The 21,016-nt window shown below is 52.9% G+C and overlaps 1 protein-coding gene across 4 annotated transcripts in view; it reads right to left on the bottom strand.

Moving 5' to 3' along the window:
* Positions 1-582: 582 nt before the first annotated feature.
* MGRN1 (mahogunin ring finger 1) overlaps positions 583-21,016 on the bottom strand; it is a 59,351-nt gene continuing 38,917 nt past the window's right edge. Inside the window, exons 11-18 of one of the 4 annotated variants that reach the window (XM_061210210.1) lie at positions 12,435-12,544; positions 10,024-10,089; positions 8,359-8,585; positions 7,698-7,797; positions 7,325-7,370; positions 5,825-5,923; positions 3,643-3,687; positions 2,053-2,144 (exon numbers count right to left, since the gene is read on the bottom strand). In XM_061210210.1, the coding sequence (XP_061066193.1) occupies positions 3,647-3,687; positions 5,825-5,923; positions 7,325-7,370; positions 7,698-7,797; positions 8,359-8,585; positions 10,024-10,089; positions 12,435-12,544 (689 nt within the window). In that variant the 3' untranslated portion in view covers positions 2,053-2,144; positions 3,643-3,646. Of the gene's footprint in view, positions 2,145-3,642; positions 3,688-5,824; positions 5,924-7,324; positions 7,371-7,697; positions 7,798-8,358; positions 8,586-10,023; positions 10,090-12,434; positions 12,545-21,016 lie in introns of all 4 variants that reach the window. The other 3 variants (XM_061210208.1, XM_061210211.1, XM_061210209.1) reach the window with 3 other exon arrangements.

Here is a 21,016-nt window from a genome sequence, read left to right as displayed (position 1 = left end):
GTGCTCTTCCACGGAGAGCTCCTTGGCAGCCTTCAGAGCTCAGCTGAAATATCTCCTCAGAGAAGCCCTCGCCAGCCACAGGTTAAATCAACTCCATCTCGTGACCCGCTGACTCTCTTCCTAACAGTAACCAGACCTGGGAAGACTTGGATTACTTGTGTGGTGTCTCACTGACTAGAACACAGGCTCCGGGGGCCTTGCCCATTTTGTCTTCTGGCAGAACAGGCACTCAGTTCACGGCGGTGGGATGAATCAACTCGCCGAAGCAACTCGCACACCTGGAGGCTTTGGGCTCTGCCACCTGCTCAGGAGACAGAGCCAAGTCCCAAGGGTCCCTCCTTTGCTCCAACCCAACAATAAGCACGATGATGACCAAAAGAGTAATAACAGCAGCCCTCATGCCCTCCTGGAAGTTGTAGTTCGCGGACATCTTATACATGAGGGAACAGAGGCTGCAGCCACAAGTTGGCACCTGCACTGCTGTGAGGGCATCAGAGCTGCCACCAGCTACTCAGCTATCCTGCCTCCCAAGAAACAGCCTCAGTCCTGCGATGCTGTGCACGGAGGAAGGAGCGGGTGGGATATTGCTGCATGATTTTATTACTATAAATAGACAGTAAAAACGAACAAAAACTAGCCAATCAGAGTACATCAAATGGTAGCACACGCAAGTACAGGACAGGGCAGTCTGCACCCTGTCCTTCAGAGTTACTGGCACAATACCGATGGCGAGAGGCCGGGGTGCTGGCCGTGAGAGGAGAGGGCTGAGGAGAGGGACATGGCCGCCCTGCCTGTGTGTGCGTGTGTGTGTGTGCATCGGCATGCGTGCACCCATGAGCACATGGTGGGTGGGAGGGGAGGGGAGGCAGGGAGCCAAGGGGCCGGGGCAGGCTGCCCCAAGCGTGGCCTCTGTTCACAGGCTCAACCGGAGGGAAAAGGAGTCATCCACTCCCCACTGCCCCACTCAACAGAGCCTCAGGCTGTGCAGCCGGCCGCCCCATAACCGTCCTTCCCAGGGCAGCTCCTCAGGAAGCGAGACCCTCTCTCGCCTGCCAGGAAAGTGTCTGCACCCGGGAGCTGCACACCCACCCACTGGGCTCAAGGTCCTGCTGGGGAAGCTCTCGCCCAGGGGCACCAAGGCCAAGCGTCCCCTCTGCCTTTCTGTTACCCAGAAAGTTTATCTTTAAAAAAAGACGAGGTCACCTCAGATGGGACCCTCATCCCCTGGCAGGTCCCACCACAGGAGTCCCAGACAGAACAAATCAAAGAGAAACGCTAAGTGGTATCTACATGGTGAAGAGGGAGCAGAGAAGCCGCTCAGGCCCTCCCGGGGCAGGTGGGCAGCAGCGCCACCGGCTGAGTGGAGCCCCCCACCCGGAGGGTCCGACAACATGGGCTAGGCCGCCTCCGAGAAGGTGTGGGGCTCAGAGAAGGGCCCCTGGACACAACTGCTGTTAATGGCCAGACCCAGGCCTGGCCTGACTGCCTAGCCGCCCGGGGTGGGGGGCCAAACTGTGGGAGGTGGTCCCGCAGGGCCGCGTAGGGAGGGGGGAGGGTACACGCACACGGGGAGGGGACAGGCACTGTTTCCTTCACTGACTGAGACTCGGACCCCACTTCCTTTCCTCCCACAAGGCCCCCGTGACGTTTCCTGTGAAGACTGCACTCTGTTGAGTTCTCGGGCATCGACGGGCCCCCTACGGACTTGGGGGCTGGGTGAGGCCCATCCAGGCTGCGCGTGGGTGATCAGCCCACAGGACGTCTGGGGGGAACCCCAGAGTGCAGCGCCCAGGACAGAAAGCCGCCATCCTTCATCCTGTACCATTTATAAATACATTGACCGTAGAAAAAGGGGGTTGTCAGAGAGGAAGGTCAACTGTGCTCTTCAATCAAGGGTCACACGGCCCCTCGGAGCCAGTGACCACACAGGGCGTGCAGACTGGAGAGGCCAGGGATCACGCTGGAGTCCGGGCAGCCCTTCGGCCAAGTCTGGGGAGCTGAGGGCTCCATGCTGCCAGCCTGGCCAGGCTCTCAGAGTGGGGTCAGCTCAGCGGCCCCAGGGTCAGGACTGGGGCCACCAAGTGGAGGCCGGGGGGGCCCGGCGGTGTGGAGGCTGCGGGGTGTCTCCATGGAGGTGGACCATCCTGCAGGCGGGAAACAGGGAGGAGGGTCACGTTTGGCTGAGCTGCCCCACCTCACCGCTCCCTTCGCCCGCCAGGCTCTGGGTCCCCACCAGCTGCCCCGCTGTGTGTCTGCGGCGGAGCACACAGAGGGCCTGGTGACCCCAGCCCCCGCCCTGGAACAGAAGGCAATGGGGCACCTTGGCTGCTGGCTCCCGGGTGCCCCGCCCATGCCCGCTCCGTGCTTCCTGGGCTCCGACAGGCCACTGGATTCGGCTGGAACTCGGTCACCCCCGATGGAGGGGCGCCCAGAGCGGCCCCAGGAGCCCCCGCCTGCCCTCCTCGGAGGCTGTTCCCGCCATCCCCACATGGCGCCTCCAGGATGCTGTGATGGGCTCGGTCCCTGGCTCAGGCCGCCCCACGCGCTGGTGCAGGGGGAGCTAAACACCTCTCAGGGCCGTGCCCATCCACACAAGGGGCCCCGGGGCGGCTTCAACGGCAAACCCAGGAGCCCCCGCGGCCTGCGACAGACTTCGGGGACTCCGTGAGGGACAGTTTTCTTAGGAGCCGTGGCTTCACGTGGGAAGCCAGCTCTGCCACACAGCCCACAGGACAAATACAGTTTCTAGCAGCCGGGTCTGACCCGTTTCCTACTTCTGGAAGTTTTACCTAAGTGGCAACACTCAACATCTCCCACGGATGAGAATAAAAGTGTCAGGTCCTATTTCAGCAGAGAGTAAGATTCGTCAACAAGAAATGATCAAGGAAGACGAGAAAGGCCTGTGGGGGAAGGCAGTGGGTGGAGGGACCCCTCAGCCTGGGTCCAGGACGGCTGACCGGTGGAGGGCTGCGTCCCGCAAGGCCGACACAGCCCGGGGTGCGACCCCACCCACACTCGTCTGGAAACCCTGGGCCACCGAAGGCGCCAGGTTCTCTATCTCCAGACTTGCTAGCGAGGCTGCTGTCACCTGAGGGAGGGGCAGGGGCCCCAGCGCGTCCCCTCCCAGTGGTGCTCGCAGAACTGTCTTCTGTAGAACGTCTGTTTGTGTCGCCCGGGGAGAGGGCACCTCCCTGTTAGGTGGGGAGACCACTTCACGCAGCCGCCTCACAGGCTGACATCAGGGCATGCTGGTGTTCCGGAAGGTTCCAGAGGTAGGTCGGGGGACAGGCTAGTTGTCAGCGATGGCAGGGTTTCAGCTAGGGCTGAGTCACTGATCCTGGGACCCTCAAGGCTGCAAGAGCCTGACTGGGCTGCCTGGTCCAGATGGGAAATCCTCTGGTTCCAAAAGCTAGCATCAGACCCCGCAGGACCACCTCTCAGGGGCACCTCTGCCTTGGTGTTTGGAGCGCTCTGGATTCTGAATCCAGGGCCCTGGAGAAGACACGGCTGTGGAAGGAGCCCGGAAAATGGGAAGGAACCCCCGGTGGAAGCAGGAGAGGGAGGGCGGCTGGGGCCCTCTCTCCGGCACCCTGCCAAGGCCGCCCGCAGAGCCCCCGCCCCGCGTGCGAAGGCGTCACGTACCAGCTTACTTCTCTAAACCACCGGAGCAGGAGCCGGGCCCCAGGGCTGCGCAGAGGAGGAGAGAGACGGAAGCTCGGTTAGCAAAGCGCTCAGAGGGACCGGCACGTTCCAGGGCAGAGGCACCGGCTTTAGGACAAGGTGCCAGGGTTGGGGTGGGATATGATGGAAACAAATGCCACACAAACCGATGTGCTGACACAAAAGAGACACATGCTGAAAACGCTTCCTGAGAAACAGCTCTGGGCCCAGTGCTAATGAAGAGGAACCCAGCCCAGGGAAGGATGCAGGTAGCCTGGTGGGGGCGGTGGGCTGGGGGCTGGGCACAGCGGAGCCCAGGAAGGGCCCCCACCCCGCAGGGCTGCTGGGACGCCGGACATCTAGGATTTCTCCATTTTATGGATTTGCCCCCATCTCCTTTCTTCCTGTTTACGGGATACACTAAGATTCACTGAATCACGCTCCATCCATCCAGAGAACGTGGTGCTGTTAAAAAGAATGGAGATCCCTGCGTGTGTGCGTGGTCGCATTCTTAAACACACACACTGATGTGGAAGATGTGCAGGGTCTCCGCTAAGCGAAAAAGCCCGGAGAGAACAGAGGAAGCGGCGTGGGAGTGGACGACTCAGAGGTGTGTGTGTCCACGAGGACCCCTGCCTGCCCCCCAGGTACAAGCAGCCATGCTTGTGAGGAGTGGGTACAGGACACCCACGTGCAGCCTCCTCCCCGCTCTGGCATCGAGAACCAGTCCCACCCTGCTGTCCGGTCCGGCCCCACAGCCAGCTTTTGGCCTCTGTGGCCTCTCCTCTACCACCTCCACAGCCGACTGCCTCCACCCCCAGTGTGGACCTAAAGAAGGCCCGAGACATGCGCTGGGGGCGTCCAGAGAGCCAGAGGTCCCACTCTCACCCGTGGGCTGGGCCAGCCGGCTGTGGCCTGTCCTGAGCTGCAGGCTCCTGGACGCTCCGTGGGCCACTCGAGGCGTGAGAAGTGAGGGGTGGCACTGCAGAGGCTGCGTGCACTCAGGGTGCCCTCACCCACACCCAGGAGCCGCCTGCAGGGTCAGGACTCACTCAGGGCTCTAGGAAGCTGCGTCCCTCTCCTGACCGCCCCCCAGCCCCCGACCAGGTTTTCATCCTCATGATATACTAAGTCCTCTGGAATCCTGTGTTACTCTAAGGTCCTAGACACAGCTTTCACCCAGGGGTTCCTTTGGGTAGGCCCGTGTGTGTCAACGAACCAACTAGTGCCCTCCTTCCTCACACTTGGGGACCCGCTGTCCCCTAACCACAGTCTCTGTCTGCACAGGCCGCTGCTCGTCCAGAAGCCCAGGGACAAGAGGCCCTTCCAGACCAAAGCACATCACAGTTCCCCCAATGCCCAGGCCAGGGGACCAGGCAGTGGTGGCTCCTGGGACAGGTAGGGGCGAGGAGAAGGGGCTTCCCAGCCACGAGGAAGCAGCCAGGCTCTGAGGGCAACGTGGCTTTTTATCTTGATTCCGGAAACCTCAGGTGGTGTCCCAGCAGGCCTGGGCACAAGTGTCTGAGAGATCCCAACTCCCGTCCCGTTTTTGGAGCCCAGGACTTGAACCTGAGGATCTTGACCCAGAGGAGCAGAGAGCAGAGCTAAGGCCACAGGGTCCTAGGTGGGGGCCTGGGAAGGGGTGGGAGGAGAAGCAAGACCCCTTCCTGCTGCCCTCGGGCCTCGCTGGCACGTAGTGTCCCAGCCTGTGTCCCCTGCCCTGGCCCGGACATGCTGCTTCACCCGGGACCAGGGAGCCTGTGAGCCCCAGGCCAGTGGTGGAGCCTGGTGGACCTTGTCAGGCCTGCGGCCGGTGGGGAGGTTTCCATCTTCAGCTGCCTGGGCAGAGGCCCGGCTGCTGGGGCACCCAGCACAGCCCAGGGATGAAGGAAGATAGCAGTGGCAGTGGGACCAGATTTGCCCGCCTGGCCTTAAACAAGAAGCCTTTTCTGCCTTCCTGAGGCTGAGCTGGCTCCGGGATGAAAAGGGGCCTCAGGCATAGGCTCTGCCCCAAAGAACCAGGGGCTGCAGGGTGACTGTGTAATCCGGGCCTGGCTGTGCTTTGGGGGTCAACGGAAGGAGCATGGGCTCAGAGCCAGGGACGGGGAAGTGGGCTTCCCCCAGGCCTGGCAGGCCCCCAGCGCCACCGGCCAAGTGCCGTTACCTGGCAGGTAGATGTCTGCAGCTGTGCTGGGCTGGCCTCGGCTGCAGGGGTCAGGGCTGCCGTCCTGCAGGACGTTCTCGATAGACGGCACTCGGCTCCCTGCAGAGGAAGGGGCAGGTTGGGGACCGGCAGGCAGGAGTCTGGGACCCCAGACCCCACCCTGGGGCCCAGACCCCACCCTTGACTCCCCCTCTGCTCTCCCGGGACCCAGAGGTAGACGTCTATTTTCCTTCTCTTTCCTTTTCTCCTACCCACCAGCGTGGGGCTTTATTTTGTTTTTATTATAAAAACATCACATACCCACATTTGAAAGACAACATGGAATGGTAATAGATCTGACTGTCTCCTATCTTCCTGGACAGGCAGGTGGGCGCTCAGCCCTCTGACCCCCAGGCCCGCAGCAGGGAGCTCACATGTGGGGGAACAGGGGGGTGTCCTCTCTCTCACACATCAGTTCTCAGCCCGGGACTTGCACTGTGCTTGTGGGGGCGTCCCCTCAGGCAGAAGAGGGACCTGGATCCTGTGACAGGGCCTCCGGAGGGCCCCCAGTCCTGGCACATGCTATGTGCAGGCGGGAAGGAGCCATAGCCATGGAAGGTGGGGAAGCTGAGGCCTGAGAGGCAGAGGGACCTGGCCCTGCACGCCGGGTAGGAAGTGACACCACCATGCTCCTGGGGGACACCTTAACCCTGGCACCATGCCCAGGCCCAAGGCCCTGCCCAGCGGCCTGCAGGCAGACATGGGTCACCCAGGGCAGCACTGGCCAGGGGCCACCCAGCAGGGAGGGGGTCACAGCGCCAGGGTGGCTGCAGGTTGCTCTGGGGGCCTTGACCACACTTTGGCCACCCCCTGGCTCTGTCATTCTCAACTAAAGGGCCTTGGGCCTCCCCCGACACCAACCCTGAGCCTCAGTCTCCTCATCTGTCTGACACGGGGAATGACCAGGACTGCAGAGGAACAGCGTCTTCCCAGGCGGCACAGAAAAGCTTGGGAGGCGTCTTATCACCTCCCGTCACCTCCCCGCTCACAGCTAGTGCCGGCAGCGGCGGCTGGGACTGGACCCCAGAGGGCTGCCAAGTGCTAAACCCTCTGCTCAGGAGGGGCACCAGGCCCCTTACACAGGGAACACGCCGGGGAGGGGCCTGGCTGAGCTGCACACCCACCGGCCATTGGCTACCCCAGGCCCGGGCAAGGCCCCAGAGACCCCGGTGGGACCCTGCCCTGGAGGGAGGGGCACAGCCCAAGCCCAGGAGCATGGAGCACCGACCATGGGCAGAATGATCCAGGCGGGAAGAAAAAGGGCTGCTACCGCTAAACGGACGGATGGGGAGGGAAAAGCAGGAGCGGCCCAGGGCTGTCCTCCATGAGACCGTGTAGGAACCAAAGTGTGTGGTCCCAGGAGGGCAACTAACACAGCTTGGAGAAACCTCCGGAAGAGCCTGGAGGCCCCGCTTCCTGCCGGGCAGGTAGCACCAGGGCCTCAGGGAGGAGAGGGCTCACCTTGCTTTAGTGATGAAGTCTCGTCAACCTCCTCCGTTATGAAGCTCTAGGAAACAAAGGAAAAACATGCCTGGACCCTGGTGCTGACAGCTGGGTGCCAGGCTGCAGGTGGCCGGGGAGGGCACAGGGTGAGTCGGGTCCAGGACAGGCAGCGCCTTTGGGTGCATCACACACAGCGCCTCCTACGGCCCTCGCTGGACTCCACCCAACAGCGCCCACCTGACAGATGAGGAAACGGAGGCTGGGGCAAGTCACAGCAGCCAAGGTCGCCGAGCGAGGGAGTGGTGGAGCCTGGGATCTGGGAAGCCAATAGGCAGGCAGTGGGGACGGGAGGACAAATGGCACGCCTGAGGAGGGCGGGCAGGGGCCTCACCTCGGGGGAGCTGCTCAGCGCCATCCCTGCCCCGCTTGGCGGGGGCGGGGCCTCCGAGTCATCCTCTTCGTGGATGGGGGACGACGGGGACCGCAGGGTGCTGGGGACAGAGTGGGGAGAGGACAGAGGATGAGCAACGCCAACCCCACCCAAGCCAATGCCCCAGCGGGGCCAGCAAACGTGCACTAGGCCCGGGGAGTATGAGGCCCTCCACCTGCAGCCTGCACACGGCGCTGTTTGCAGGGGAGAGGGGAACCGCTATGGTATAGGCTTGGGGGGAGGGCTGGGCAACAGCAGGAGAGACCCACGTGTCCTTTTGTATCTTTGGAGTTGTTTTGTCACAAGTATAAGGTGCAGGGGCCGTGGGAGTTTTATAGAACCTGTGCCTTTTTTATACTTTTCTAGAAAACCAGCACACGTCTGAGCAAAGACTAAACACAGCAGGGCTGCTCGCTGGCACCTACAAGTGTCCAAGGGACCAGGACTGACCCTTGCCCGGCCCCTGGGCATGTGGCCCTCGGAGGTCCCTTACATCAGTGATGACGATCCTGTAATCGCCGAGCAAGGCCAGGGCTGGCTTGTGGGGCACAAACAAGGTGGATGAGGTGCACCTGGAGGGTCCCGCACACCTTCCCCAGGGGGCTGCCGGTGGTGGACTCACCTGTCGGGGGATTTGCTCCTCAGCTTGCCCTTCTGGAGGCTGCTTTCCATGATCCGATCGATCCCAGCAAGTGGACAACTGGCCTGGGACAGGCCATCTGAGACGCCCGAGTAGGTGATCTCTTCATAAAGGGGGGCCGAGGGGATGGCTGGGGAGGCGGCCCGAAGGCCGTTGAGCGCCTCAAGCAGGGAGATGGGTTCGTAGCCAGGCGGGATGCTGTCGGAGCTCTGCAGGGACAGGAGCAGGTGAGGGACGGGCCGGCCAGGCGCCCTGCCCACTGCCCATGGCCACAAAGCCCCAGACGCCGGCCTGGCGCCCCAGGGATGGTCTGCTCTCTGACCATCTCCTGTCCACTCCACCTTCTAGGGACTCACATCCCCCTCCCTCAGAGGGGCGCCAAGAACTCCAGAGCAGCATCGGACACCCCTGCCCAGGGCGCCCTTGGCCATCAGCTGCAGCTGCAGCCCGGGACACCCAAGTGCCCCACTCGGTGCCCAGGATGGAGGAGAGGGCCTTGGCCAGCCCCTACCTGGCTTTCTGCTCCTGCCTGGTGGGCGCAGAGAGTGAGAGAGGGGTTAGTGAGAGGAGGGGGCAGGAGCAGGAAGGGAGCAAAGCCACGGCAGAGGCGGGAGAAGCCGGTGGGAGCGTGTGGTCTAGGCCAGGAGGACCTGCCCGACACAGGGGCCCAGCCTAGAGACCCTCCGTGGGCCGGAGGAGCGACTGCAGGGCTGATATGGGCTCCAGGGAGCCTAACGGGCACCTCCTCAGGACCAGTCTCACCCTCTCTGGGAGTAGATCCAATCAATAGGCTGAGTCTTGCTTTAGGGTTAAAGGCAAAGGGAGATGTTAGGCCTCCCAAGCCAGGGGGTTGGGCAGCCACCTGCCCTCACTCTCGTTAACAAGGTGAAGGGCAACACTCTCGACATGGGACTCCCGCCTGCCCGGCTGACCTGTGAGAAGCAAGGGAGCTGCCCTTCAGGGAGGTGACAGAGTGACCCTAGGGACCAGGGGGAGGCAGAGGAGCCGGGTGGGGTTCTCTGTCCTCAGCGAGCACCTCCTGGGTTCCCTGGGACCACGGTGCCTGCATTTGTCCCAAGCCACCCCTTTCCCCTTGAAACAGGGAGAAAACCTCTCTGTCTAGGCTGACCCTCAGTGACCCCAACCTTCTACCATTTTCCAAAGGGGCCCGGGGCTCAGCGGAGGCTCTAGGCAGAGGCCCGGCGCAGCCGCCACATGCTGTCTGCCCCCAGCCTGCTCCCTGAGATGCAGGAAAAACATGAGAAATACAAGTGTTGGCCCGCAGAGCAGGGATGCAGGGCGAGCAAGCACGAGGGACGTTTGCAACAAGAGCGGCAGCCTTAGTTCCGCCTCCGTCATTCCACTGCCAGCAAGAAAAAAAAGGGAAACAGGGCATCAGGAGACCACGGGCAGAAGCAGAGCTGGCAAGAAGGGGCGCCCGGGGCTTTCTGCCGACAGACCTTGAGCTTTGCTTGTTCCACAAAACTCCCTTCCTGGGCAGGGACGCCGCGACTGGGGAGAGTGGATTTGACAGATTAAATGAACAGAACACGTTAGCCTGGGGTGAAAGTGACTTCCCATTCTTGTCACTGGTGCAATAATCAGGGCACAGGGCAAAGACGTAGCCACAGGGCCAAACACACTTACTGTTTCCCTTTTAGGTTTCTTGCTGGCCAGTGAGGCAGGGTGCGACTTTGATTTTTTAAAGGGACACTGTCAAGATAAAAATCATAGATTTTACCGCTGCCACCCCCCATGCGGTGCTGGATCTGGCTGGCTGGGGTCTCCCTGGTCTGCTGGTCTCCAGGTGTGCCATGAGCCAGCGCTTCGCAAACTCTACGTGCATGTAAATCGTGGGGACCTGGCCGAGCGTGGGTTCTGCCCTGGGGCCTGGGTTGGCTGCGCCTGCACATCCTTACAGCTCTGGAAGAGCCCAACCCCGTCCGCAGCGGCCACTCACGGTCTGGGTCACCCTGAGCAGCAGGTGCTGACAGTGGCCAAGCGCTCCCCACAAGCTGGCCCGGCTGGGCACAGGGAAGGGACCCGGAGGTCCCAGCACAGCCTCACTGACTCATCACCAAGTCTAACTCCTAAAGGTGGGGCTAAAGCCCCCGAGGACCCCCACTCCGCGGTGATCTTAACAGACTCACTGGAGGAAACGCCCAATTTGGGCTCTAGTACTACTTGGAAATTGCTCGTGCAGGGAATGTGGCAGAGAACAAGGGCCACTTACTTGGGACTGGAACCTCCAGAGAGGAAGGCGCTGGCCCCCTGGAGTGCGAGTTTAGCACCCAAGCCCCAGGCTGCCCTGCACTGTGGGAGGCACTTCGGCTCTCAGGACAAGAGGGATAAACATGGGAGGATCCTGCCTGACCCTCAGATGCCAGGGCAGAAACCCGGAGAGGCGACAATAAAAACCCACCACCTGAGCCCACCCCTCCGTGGAATAGCAAAGCTCCTCTCTCGGGGGCAGGAACAACCCAGTACTGTTCTTCTCTCCACCAATAACATGGTGCTGGAGAAAGTACACACTGTTCTGAAAACAAGTCCACTGTTAAATGGCTGAGGGCCTGGTTTCAGAGCCGGAAGCCCTGATGCCTACGGGCCCCACAGGCTAAACAGTGTGGCTGGTCCGGGAGAAGCGGGGTGATGGGCACCCCAACCCGAGGGGCAGCCTTGATCCTGATCCAGCAGCGAGACCACACCTTCAGATTTTGAAAGAGAAGCCAGAAATCTGAGTCTTAAGGAAAATTCCTAGACTTTTCAACATTGGCCCAATTTTCAGAAATGCTGGGCTGAACATATCACACCTGCTGGCCTGGGGCAGGTGCCCTCTGTGGGTATGCCAAACCAGAGGGCTTTGGCTCTTTTTCCTTTTTATTATTATTATTTTTTTAAATAAATTTATTTATTTTATTTATTTATTTTTGGCTGCGTTGGGTCTTTGTTGCTGCATGTGGGCTTTCTCTAGCTGCGGTGAGCAGGGGCTACTCTTCGTTGTGGTGTGCGGGCTTCTCATGGCAGCAGCTTCTCTTGTTGCAGAGCATGGGCTCTAGGCGCCCGGGCTTTAGGAGTTGTGGCTCGCGGGCTCTAGAGCACAAGCTAAGTAGTTGTGGTGCACGGGCTTAGCTGCTCCGCAGCATGTGGGATCTTCCCCGACCAGGGCTCGAACCCGTGTCCCCTGCATTGGCAGGCGGATTCTTAACCACTGCACCACCAGGAAAGCCCTCTTTTTCCTTTTTAGAGAGTTGGCAGGGCCTCTAAGAATCACTGGATCCAAACAACCTCAATTGAGAGCCAAGAAAATAAGCTCACTGGCTGATAATGCTCAAAGTCAGCTGGGACCCGGGAGCCGGGAGCCGGGCCTACCCCCGTCCGTCCTCAGTCCTTCTGCCCCCACCTGCCCACCTCAGCGACCCGCTAAACCCCACCCTGTCTGTGTGTCTCTCCACGTCTCTTTCTGTGTCTCCCTGTCTGCCCATCTCCCAGCATCTCCCTTTTCAACCTCATCCTCATCTGTCTCTCTCTCTCTCCGTATCTGTCTCTCCATGTCTCTGCATTTCTGTGTCTCTCCCTCCCCATCTCTGTCTCTGCCCACCTCTCTCTCAAGGTCACCTTGGTGGAGCAGAGGTGACGACACCACGGCTCAGACTCAGCGAAGGGTCACCTGCATCTCAGGCTCTTGCTATGGGCAAAAGCAACGTCATCCGGCAGCCAGAGCTCGCTGGGCCCAGCCTGGATCACCCCACGCCATCTTCACAGCTGCCCGTCGGGGCCAGGCAGGTGAGCCAGAGGCCCAGAGAGCTGGCAGGCAGGGGTGCTGGCCAGATAATCTGGGTCCTGGCCTGGCACCACCCTGAGGGCAGAGCCTGGGCAGCCTCCTCCAAGCCACACCTCCAGGGCCTCCTGACCTACTGGCTCCCACCAGACCAGCCCCACCAGGAGCCAGGCGCTGTCCTAACATGAAGGCGGGCCCTGCACAGTAGGCAGGGGCTTCCTCCAGGCCCCTCTTCTCTCCACCCCCACACCCTCCAATGCAGGAAGGAAGAGGCACTTACAGAATGTTCATCGTGGTCCATGCTCTGGGCCAAAACGGGGCTGAAGGAGATGGGGGACAGGGCTCCTGGCTTCTTCCTCACTGCCCGGATCTGCAGAAGGGCCCGGAAAGCTGTGGCGGAAGGACAGGGCTCATGTCAGGCAAGGGGCAGCACCACTGAGACCCTCCAAGTTTCGGGGACACTGACCACCCACCCACCCCGCAGCAATCCCAGGACAAGCCACGTTTCTGAGTCGAAGGCAGTATTTGTTTTGACATCAGTCTCAGTAAAATTTTGAGGGGTATGTCTCCTCAGGCAAGGGAAACAAAAGCAAAAATAAACAAATGGGACTACATCACACTAAAAAGCTTTTGCACAGCAAAAGAAACTATCAACAAAATGAAAAGTCCACCTACTGAATGGGAGAAGATATTTGCAAATAATATATCTGATAAAGGGTTAAAATCCAAAATATTCAAAGAACTCATACAACTCAACATCAAAACAAACAACCCGATTAAAAAATGGGCAGAGGGGCTTCCCTGGTGGCGCAGTGGTTAAGAATTTGCCTGCCAATGCAGGGGACACGGGTTCAAGCCCTGGTCCGGGAAGATCCCACATGCTGCGGAGCAACTAAGCCCATGTGCCACAACTACTGAGCCTGCACTCTAGAGCCCGTGAGCCACAACTACTGAAGCCCGCATGCCTAGAGCCCGTGCTCCGCAACAAGAGAAGCCACTGCAATGAGAAGCCCGAGCACGGCAATGAAGAGTAGCCCCCGCTCGCCACAACTAGAGAAAAGCGCGCAGCAACGGAGACCCAACACAGCCATAAATAAATAAATAAATTTATATTAAAAAAAAGATATATGCACCCCTATGTTCTCTGCACCATTATTTACAATAGCTAAGATATGGAATCAACCAAAGTGCCCATGAATAGACAAATGGATAATAAAGATGTGGTGTATATACAACGGACTATTGTATACACACCATAAAAAAAGAATAAAATCTTGTCATTTGCAACAACATGGATGGACCTAGAGAGTATTATGCTAAGTGAAATAAGTCAGATAAAGACAAATACTATATGATTTCACGTACATGTGGAATCTAAAAAAAAAATTAAATGAACAAACATAACAAAACAGAAACAAGAGTTATAGATACAGAGAACAAACATCTGGCTACCAGATGAGAGTGGGTGGGGAGAGGAAAGAAATAGGTGAGGGAGATGAAGAGGTACAAACTTCCAGTTGCAAAATAAATGTCATGGGTATGAAATGTACAGTGTGGGGAAATATAGTCAATAACTATGTAATATCTTTGTATGGTAACAGACCATAACTAGACTTACTGTAATGATCATTTTGAAATGTACAGAAAATAATTATTATGTTGTATAACAGGAACTAACACAGTGTTGTAAGTCAGTTACACTTCAAAAACAAACATACAGGGGCTTCCCTGGTGGCGCAGTGGTTGGGAATCTGCCTGCCAATGCAGGGGACACGGGTTCGAGCCCTGGTCTGGGAAGATCCCACATGCCGCAGAGCGACTGGGCCCGTGAGCCACAATTACTGAGCCTGCGCGTCTGGAGCCTGTGCTCCGCAACAGGAGAGGCCGCGACAGTGAGAGGCCCGCGCACCGCGATGAAGAGTGGCCCCCGCTTGCCGCAACTAGAGAAAGCCCTCGCACAGAAACGAAGACCCAACACAGCCAAAATAAATAAATAAATAAATTAATTAATTAAAAAAAACCAAACATACACACACATAGAAAGAGAGATCAGATTTGTGGTCACCAGAGGTGGGGATGGGGGAGGGGGAATTAGATGAAGGCCGTCAAAAGGTACAAACTTCAAGTTACAAGATAAATAAATACTAGGGATGTAATGTACAACATGATAAATATAATTAACATTGCTGTGTGTTATACCTAAAAGTTGTTAAGGGAGAAAACCCTAAGAGTTCTCATCACACACACAAAAATTTTTTTAAATTTCTTTAATTTCTATCATTTCTTTATATCAGATGATGGATGTTCACTAAACTTATTGTGATATCATTTCGTAATGTATGTAAGTCAAATCATTATGTTGTACATCTTATACAGTTCTGTATGTCAATTATATCTCAATAAAACTAGAAGAAATAAAAAATTTAAAAATAAGGTTAAAGGGAAAAAAAAAAGAACAGAAAGAACATGAATAGATTCCTCCCGGTAGTAAGCCAGAAGCTCAAAGGAAGCACGACACCTTCTTGGAATCAAATAGTAAGAATGATTTCCTGAAGACAGTAATTCTCAGATACAAGGAATTTTATTCAGTCAAATATAGCTGATGAAATAGATAACCACAATTCTAGTTTTCAAATGCATAAAGAATTTGTTTTGTGAAAGTAAGTTGGTTGTGAAGTAATAGTCCATGAGATATTAAAGAGTATTAACTTGGCAAGATGGCGGAAGAGTAAGCCGCGGAGATCACCTTCCTTCCCACAGATACATTAGAAATACATCTACACGTGGAACTGCTCCTACAGAACACCCACTGAACGCTGGCAGAAGATGTCAGACCTCCCAAAAGGCAAGAAACTCCCCATGTACGTGGGTAGGGCAAAAGAAAAAAGAAATAACAGAGACAAAAGAATAGGGACGGGACCTGCACCAGTGGGAGGGAGCTGTGAAGAAGGAAAGGTTTCCACACACTAGGAAGCCCCTTCGCGGGCGGAGACTGCGGGTGGCGGAGGGGGAAGCTTCGGAGCCACGGAGGAGAGCACAGCCACAGGGGTGCGGAGGGCAAAGCGGAGAGATTCCCGCACGGAGGATCGGTGCTGAGCAGCACTCACCAGCCCGAGAGGCTTGTCTGCTCACCCGCTGGGGCGGGCGGGGGCTGGCAGCTGAGGCTCGGGCTTCGGTCGGATCCCAGGGACAGGACTGGGGTTGGCGGGGTGAACACAGCCTGAAGGGGGCTAGTGCGCCACAGCTAGCCGGGAGGGAGTCCGGGAAAAAGTCTGGAGCTGCCGAACAGGCAAGAGACTTTTTCTTGCCTCTTTGTTTCGCGGTGCGCAAGGAGAGGGGATTCAGAGCGCCGCCTAAACAAGCTCCAGAGATGGATGCGAGCCGTGGCTATCAGCGCGGACCCCAGAGACGGGCACGAGACGCTAAGGCTGCTGCTGCCGCCACCAAGAAGCCTGTGTGCGAGCACAGGTCACTATCCACACCGCCCTTCCCGGGAGCCTGTGCAGCCCACCACGGCCAGGCTCCCGTGATCCAGGGACAACTTCCCCGGGAGAACGCACGGCGTGCCTCAGGCTGCTGCAACGTTACGCCGGCCTCTGCCGCCCCGCATCCGTACCCCTCCTCCCCCTGGCCTGAGTGAGCCAGAGCCCCCGAAGCAGCTGCTCCTTTAACCCCGTCCTGTGTGAGCGAAGAACAGACGCCCTCAGGCGACCTACATGCAGAGGCGGGTCCAAATCCAAAGCTGAACCCCGGGAGCTGTACGAACAAAGAAGAGAAAGGGAAATTTCTCCCAGCAGCCTCAGAAGCAGCGGATTAAAGCTCCACAAACAACTTGATGTACCTGCATCTGTTGAATACCTGAATAGACAACGAATCATCCCAAATTCAGGAGGTGGACTTTGGGAGCAGGATATATTAATTTTTCCCCTTTTCCTTTTTCTGTGAGTGTATATGTGTATGCTTCTGGGTGAGATTCTGTCTGTATAGCTTTGCTTTCACCATTTGTCCTAGGGTTCGGTCCATCCATTTTTTTTGTTTTGTTTTGTTTTTTGTACTTAAAAAAATTTTTTTCTTAATAAATTTTTTCTTAATAATTTTTTCCTTATATTTTATTTTAAAAAATTAAAAAAAAATTTTTTTCTTAACAAGTTTTTTCTTATTTATTTTAAAAAATTAAAAATTTTTTTCTTAATAATTTTTTCTTATTTTTTCTTATAAAAAATTAATAAATTTATTTTTAAAAATTAAAAAAATCTTTTCTTAATAAATTTTTAAATAATTTTTTTTCTTATTTTTTATTATAATAGCTTTATTTTATTTTATTTTACCCTCTTTCTTTCTATTTTTTCTCCCTTTTATTCTGAGCCGTGTGGATGAAAAGCTCTTGGTGCTCCAGCCAGGCATCAGGGCTGTGCCTCTGAGGTGGGAGAGCCAACTTCAGGACACTGGTCCACAAGAGACCTCCCAGCTCCACGTAATACCAAACGGCGAAAATCTCTCAGAGATCTCCATCTCAACACCAAGACCCAGCTTCACTCAACGACCAGCAAGCTACAGTGCTGGACACCCTATGCCAAACAACTAGCAAGACAGGAACACAGCCCCATCCATTAGCAGAGAGGCTGCCTAAAATCATAATAAGGCCACAGACACCCCAAAACACACCACCAGACGTGGACCTGCCCACCAGAAAGACAAGATCCAGTCTCATCCACCAGAACACAGGCACGAGTCCCCTCCACCAGGAAGCCTACACAACCCACTGAACCAACCTTAGCCACTGGGGACAGATACCAAAAACAACGGGAACTACGAACCTGCAGCCTGTGAAAAGGAGACCCCAAACACAGTAAGATAAGCAAAATGAGAAGACAGAAAAACACACAGCAGATGAAGGAGCAGGGTCAAAACACATCAGATCTAACAAATGAAGAGGAAATAGGCAGTCTATCTGAAAAAGAATTCAGAATAATGATAGTAAAGATGATCCAAAATCTTGGAAATAGAATAGACAAAATGCAAGAAACATTTAACAAGGACGTAGAAGAACTAAAGAGGAACCAAGCAACGATGAAAAACACAATAAATGAAATTAAAAATACTCTAGAAGGGATCAATAGCAGAATAACTGAGGCAGAAGAACAGGTAAGTGACCTGGAAGATAAAATAGTGGAAATAACTACTGCAGAGCAGAATAAAGAAAAAAGAATGAAAAGAACTGAGGACAGTCTCAGAGACCTCTGGGACAACATTAAATGCACCAACATTCGAATTATAGGGGTCCAAGAAGAAGAAGAGAAAAAGAAAGGGACTGAGAAAATATTTGAAGAGATTATAGTTGAAAACTTCCCTAATATGGGAAAGGAAATAGTTAATCAAGTCCTCGAAGCACAGAGAGTCCCATACAGGATAAATCCAACACGCCAAGACACATATTAATCAAACTATCAAAAATTAAATATAAAGAAAACATATTAAAAGCAGCAAGGGAAAAACAACAAATAACACACAAGGGAATCCCCATAAGGTTAACAGCTGATCTTTCAGCAGAAACTCTGCAAGCCAGAAGGGAGTGGCAGGATATACTTAAAGTGATGAAGGAGAAAAACCTACAACCAAGATTACTCTACCCAGCAAGGATCTCATTCAGATTTGATGGAGAAATTAAAACCTTTACAGACAAGCAAAAGCTGAGAGAGTTCAGCACCACCAAACCAGCTTTACAACAAATGCTAAAGGAACTTCTCTAGGCAAGACACACAAGAGAAGGAAAACACCTATAATAACAAACCCAAAACATTTAAGAAAATGGGAATAGGAACATACATATCGATAATTACCTTAAATGTAAATGGATTAAATGCTCCCACCAAAAGACACAGACTGGCTGAATGCATACAAAAACAAGACCCATATATATGCTGTCTACAAGAGACCCACTTCAGATCTAGGGACACATACAGACTGAAAGTGAGGGGATGGAAAAAGATATTCCATGCAAATGGAAATCAAAAGAAAGCTGGAGTAGCAATTCTCATATCAGACAAAACAGACTTTAAAATAAAGACTATTACAAGAGACAAAGAAGGACACTATATAATGATCAAGGGATCGATCCAAGAAGAACGTATAACAATTGTAAATATTTATGCACCCAACATAGGAGCACCTCAATACATAAGGCAAATACTAACAGCCATAAAAGGGGAAATCGACAGTGACACAATCATAGTAGGGGACTTTAACACCCCTCTTTCACCAATGGACAGATCATCCAAAATGAAAATAAATAAGGAAACACAAACTTTAAATGATACATTAAACAAGATGGACTTAATTGATATTTATAGGACATTCCACCCAAAAACAACAGAATACACATTTTTCTCAAGTGCTCATGGAACATTCTCCAGGATAGATCATATCTTGGGTCACAAATCAAGCCTTGGTAAATTTAAGAAAATTGAAATCGTATCAAGTATCTTTTCCGACCACACGCTATGAGACTAGATATCAATTACAGGAAAAGATCTGTAAAAGATACAAACACATGGAGGCTACACAATACACTACTTAATAACGAAGTGATCACTGAAGAAATCAAAGGGGAAATCAAAAAATACCTAGAAACAAATGACAATGGAGACACGACGACCCAAAACCTATGGGATGCAGCAAAAGCAGTTCTAAGAGGGAAGTTTATAGCAATACAAGCCTACATCAAGAAACAGGAAACATCTCGAATAAACAACCTAACCTTGCATCTAAAGCAATTAGAGAAAGAAGAACAAAAAAACCCCAAAGCTAGCAGAAATCATAAAGATCAGATCAGAAATAAATGAAAAAGAAATGAAGGAGACAATAGCAAAGATCAATAAAACTAAAAGCTGGTTCTTTGAGAAGATAAACAAAATTGATAAACCATTAGCCAGACTCATCAAGAGAAAAAGGGAGAAGACTCAAATCAATAGAATTAGAAATGAAAAAGGAGAAGTAACTACTGACACTGCAGAAATACAAACGATCATGAGAGATTACTACAAGCAACTCTATGCCAATAAAATGGACAACCTGGAAGAAATGGACAAATTCTTAGAAATGCACAACCTGCTGAGACTGAACCAGGAAGAAATAGAAAATATGAACAGACCAATCACAAGCACTGAAATTGAAACTGGGATTAAAAATCTTCCAACAAACAAAAGCCCAGGACCAGATGGCTTCACAGGCAAATTCTACCAAACATTTAGAGAAGAGCTAACACCTATCCTTCTCAAACTCTTCCAAAATATTGCAGAGGGAGGAACACTCCCCAACTCATTCTACAAGGCCACCATCCCCCTAATACCAAAACCAGACAAAGATGTCACAAAGAAAGAAAACTACAGGCCAATATCACTGATGAACATAGATGCAAAAATCCTCAACAAAATACTAGCAAACAGAATCCAACAGCACATTAAAAGGATCATACAGCATGATCAAGTGGGGTTTATTCCAGGAATGCAAGGATTCTTCAATATACGCAAATCAATCAACGTGATACATCATATTAACAAACTGAAGGAGAAAAACCATATGATCATCTCAATAGATGCAGAGAAAGCTTTCGACAAAATTCAACACCCATTTATGATAAAAGCCCTGCAGAAAGTAGGCATAGAGGGAACTTTCCTCAACATAATAAAGGACATATATGACAAACCCACAGCCAACACTGTCCTCAATGGTGAAAAACTGAAACCATTTCCACTAAGATCAGGAACAAGACAAGGTTGCCCACTCTCACCACCATTATTCAACATAGTTTTGGAAGTGTTAGCCACAGCAATCAGAGAAGAAAAAGAAATAAAAGGAATCCAAATCGGAAAAGAAGAAGTAAAACTGTCACTGTTTGCAGATGACATGATACTATACATAGAGAATCCTAAAGATGCTACCAGAAAACTACTAGAGCTAATCAATGAATTTGGTAAAGTAGCAGGATACAAAATTAATGCACAGAAATCTCTTGCATTCCTATACAGCAATGATGAAAAATCTGAAAGTGAAATTAAGAAAACACTCCCGTTTACCATTGCAACAAAAAGAATAAAATATCTAGGAATAAACCTACCTAAGGAGACAAAAGACCTCTATGCAGAAAATTATAAGACACTGATGAAAGAAATTAAAGATGATACAAATAGATGGAGAGATATACCATGTTCTTGGATTGGAAGAATCAACATTGTGAAAATGACTCTGCTACCCAAAGCAATCTACAGATTCAATGCAATCCCTATCAAACTACCAGTGGCATTTTTCACAGAACTAGAACAAAACATTTCACAATTTGTATGGAAACACGAAAGACCCCGAATAGCCAAAGCAATCTTAAGAACGAAAAATGGAGCTGGAGGAATCAGGTTCCCTGACTTCAGATTATGTTACAAAGCTACAGTAATCAACAGTTTGGTACTGGCACAAAAACAGAAACATAGATCAATGGAACAGGATAGAAAGCCCAGAGATAAACCCACGCACATATGGTCACCTTATCTTTGATAAAGGAGGCAAGCATATACAGTGGAGAAAAGACAGCCTCTTCAATAAGTGGTGCTGGGAAAACTGGACAGGTACATGTAAAAGTATGAAATTAGAACACTCCCTAACACCATACACAAAAATAAACTCAAAATGGATTAAAGGCCTAAATGTAAGGCCAGACACTATCAAACTCTTAGAGGAAAACATAGGCAGAACACTCTATGACATAAATCACAGCAAGATCCTTTTTGACCCAACTCCTAGAGAAATGGAAATAAAAACACAAATAAACAAATGGGACCTAATGAAACTTAAAAGCTTTTACACAGCAAA

The sequence above is a fragment of the Eubalaena glacialis genome, chromosome 13 (assembly GCF_028564815.1).
Source record: "Eubalaena glacialis isolate mEubGla1 chromosome 13, mEubGla1.1.hap2.+ XY, whole genome shotgun sequence".
Taxonomy (NCBI): domain Eukaryota; kingdom Metazoa; phylum Chordata; class Mammalia; order Artiodactyla; family Balaenidae; genus Eubalaena; species Eubalaena glacialis.
This window is presented reverse-complemented; position numbering and strand designations above follow the sequence as displayed.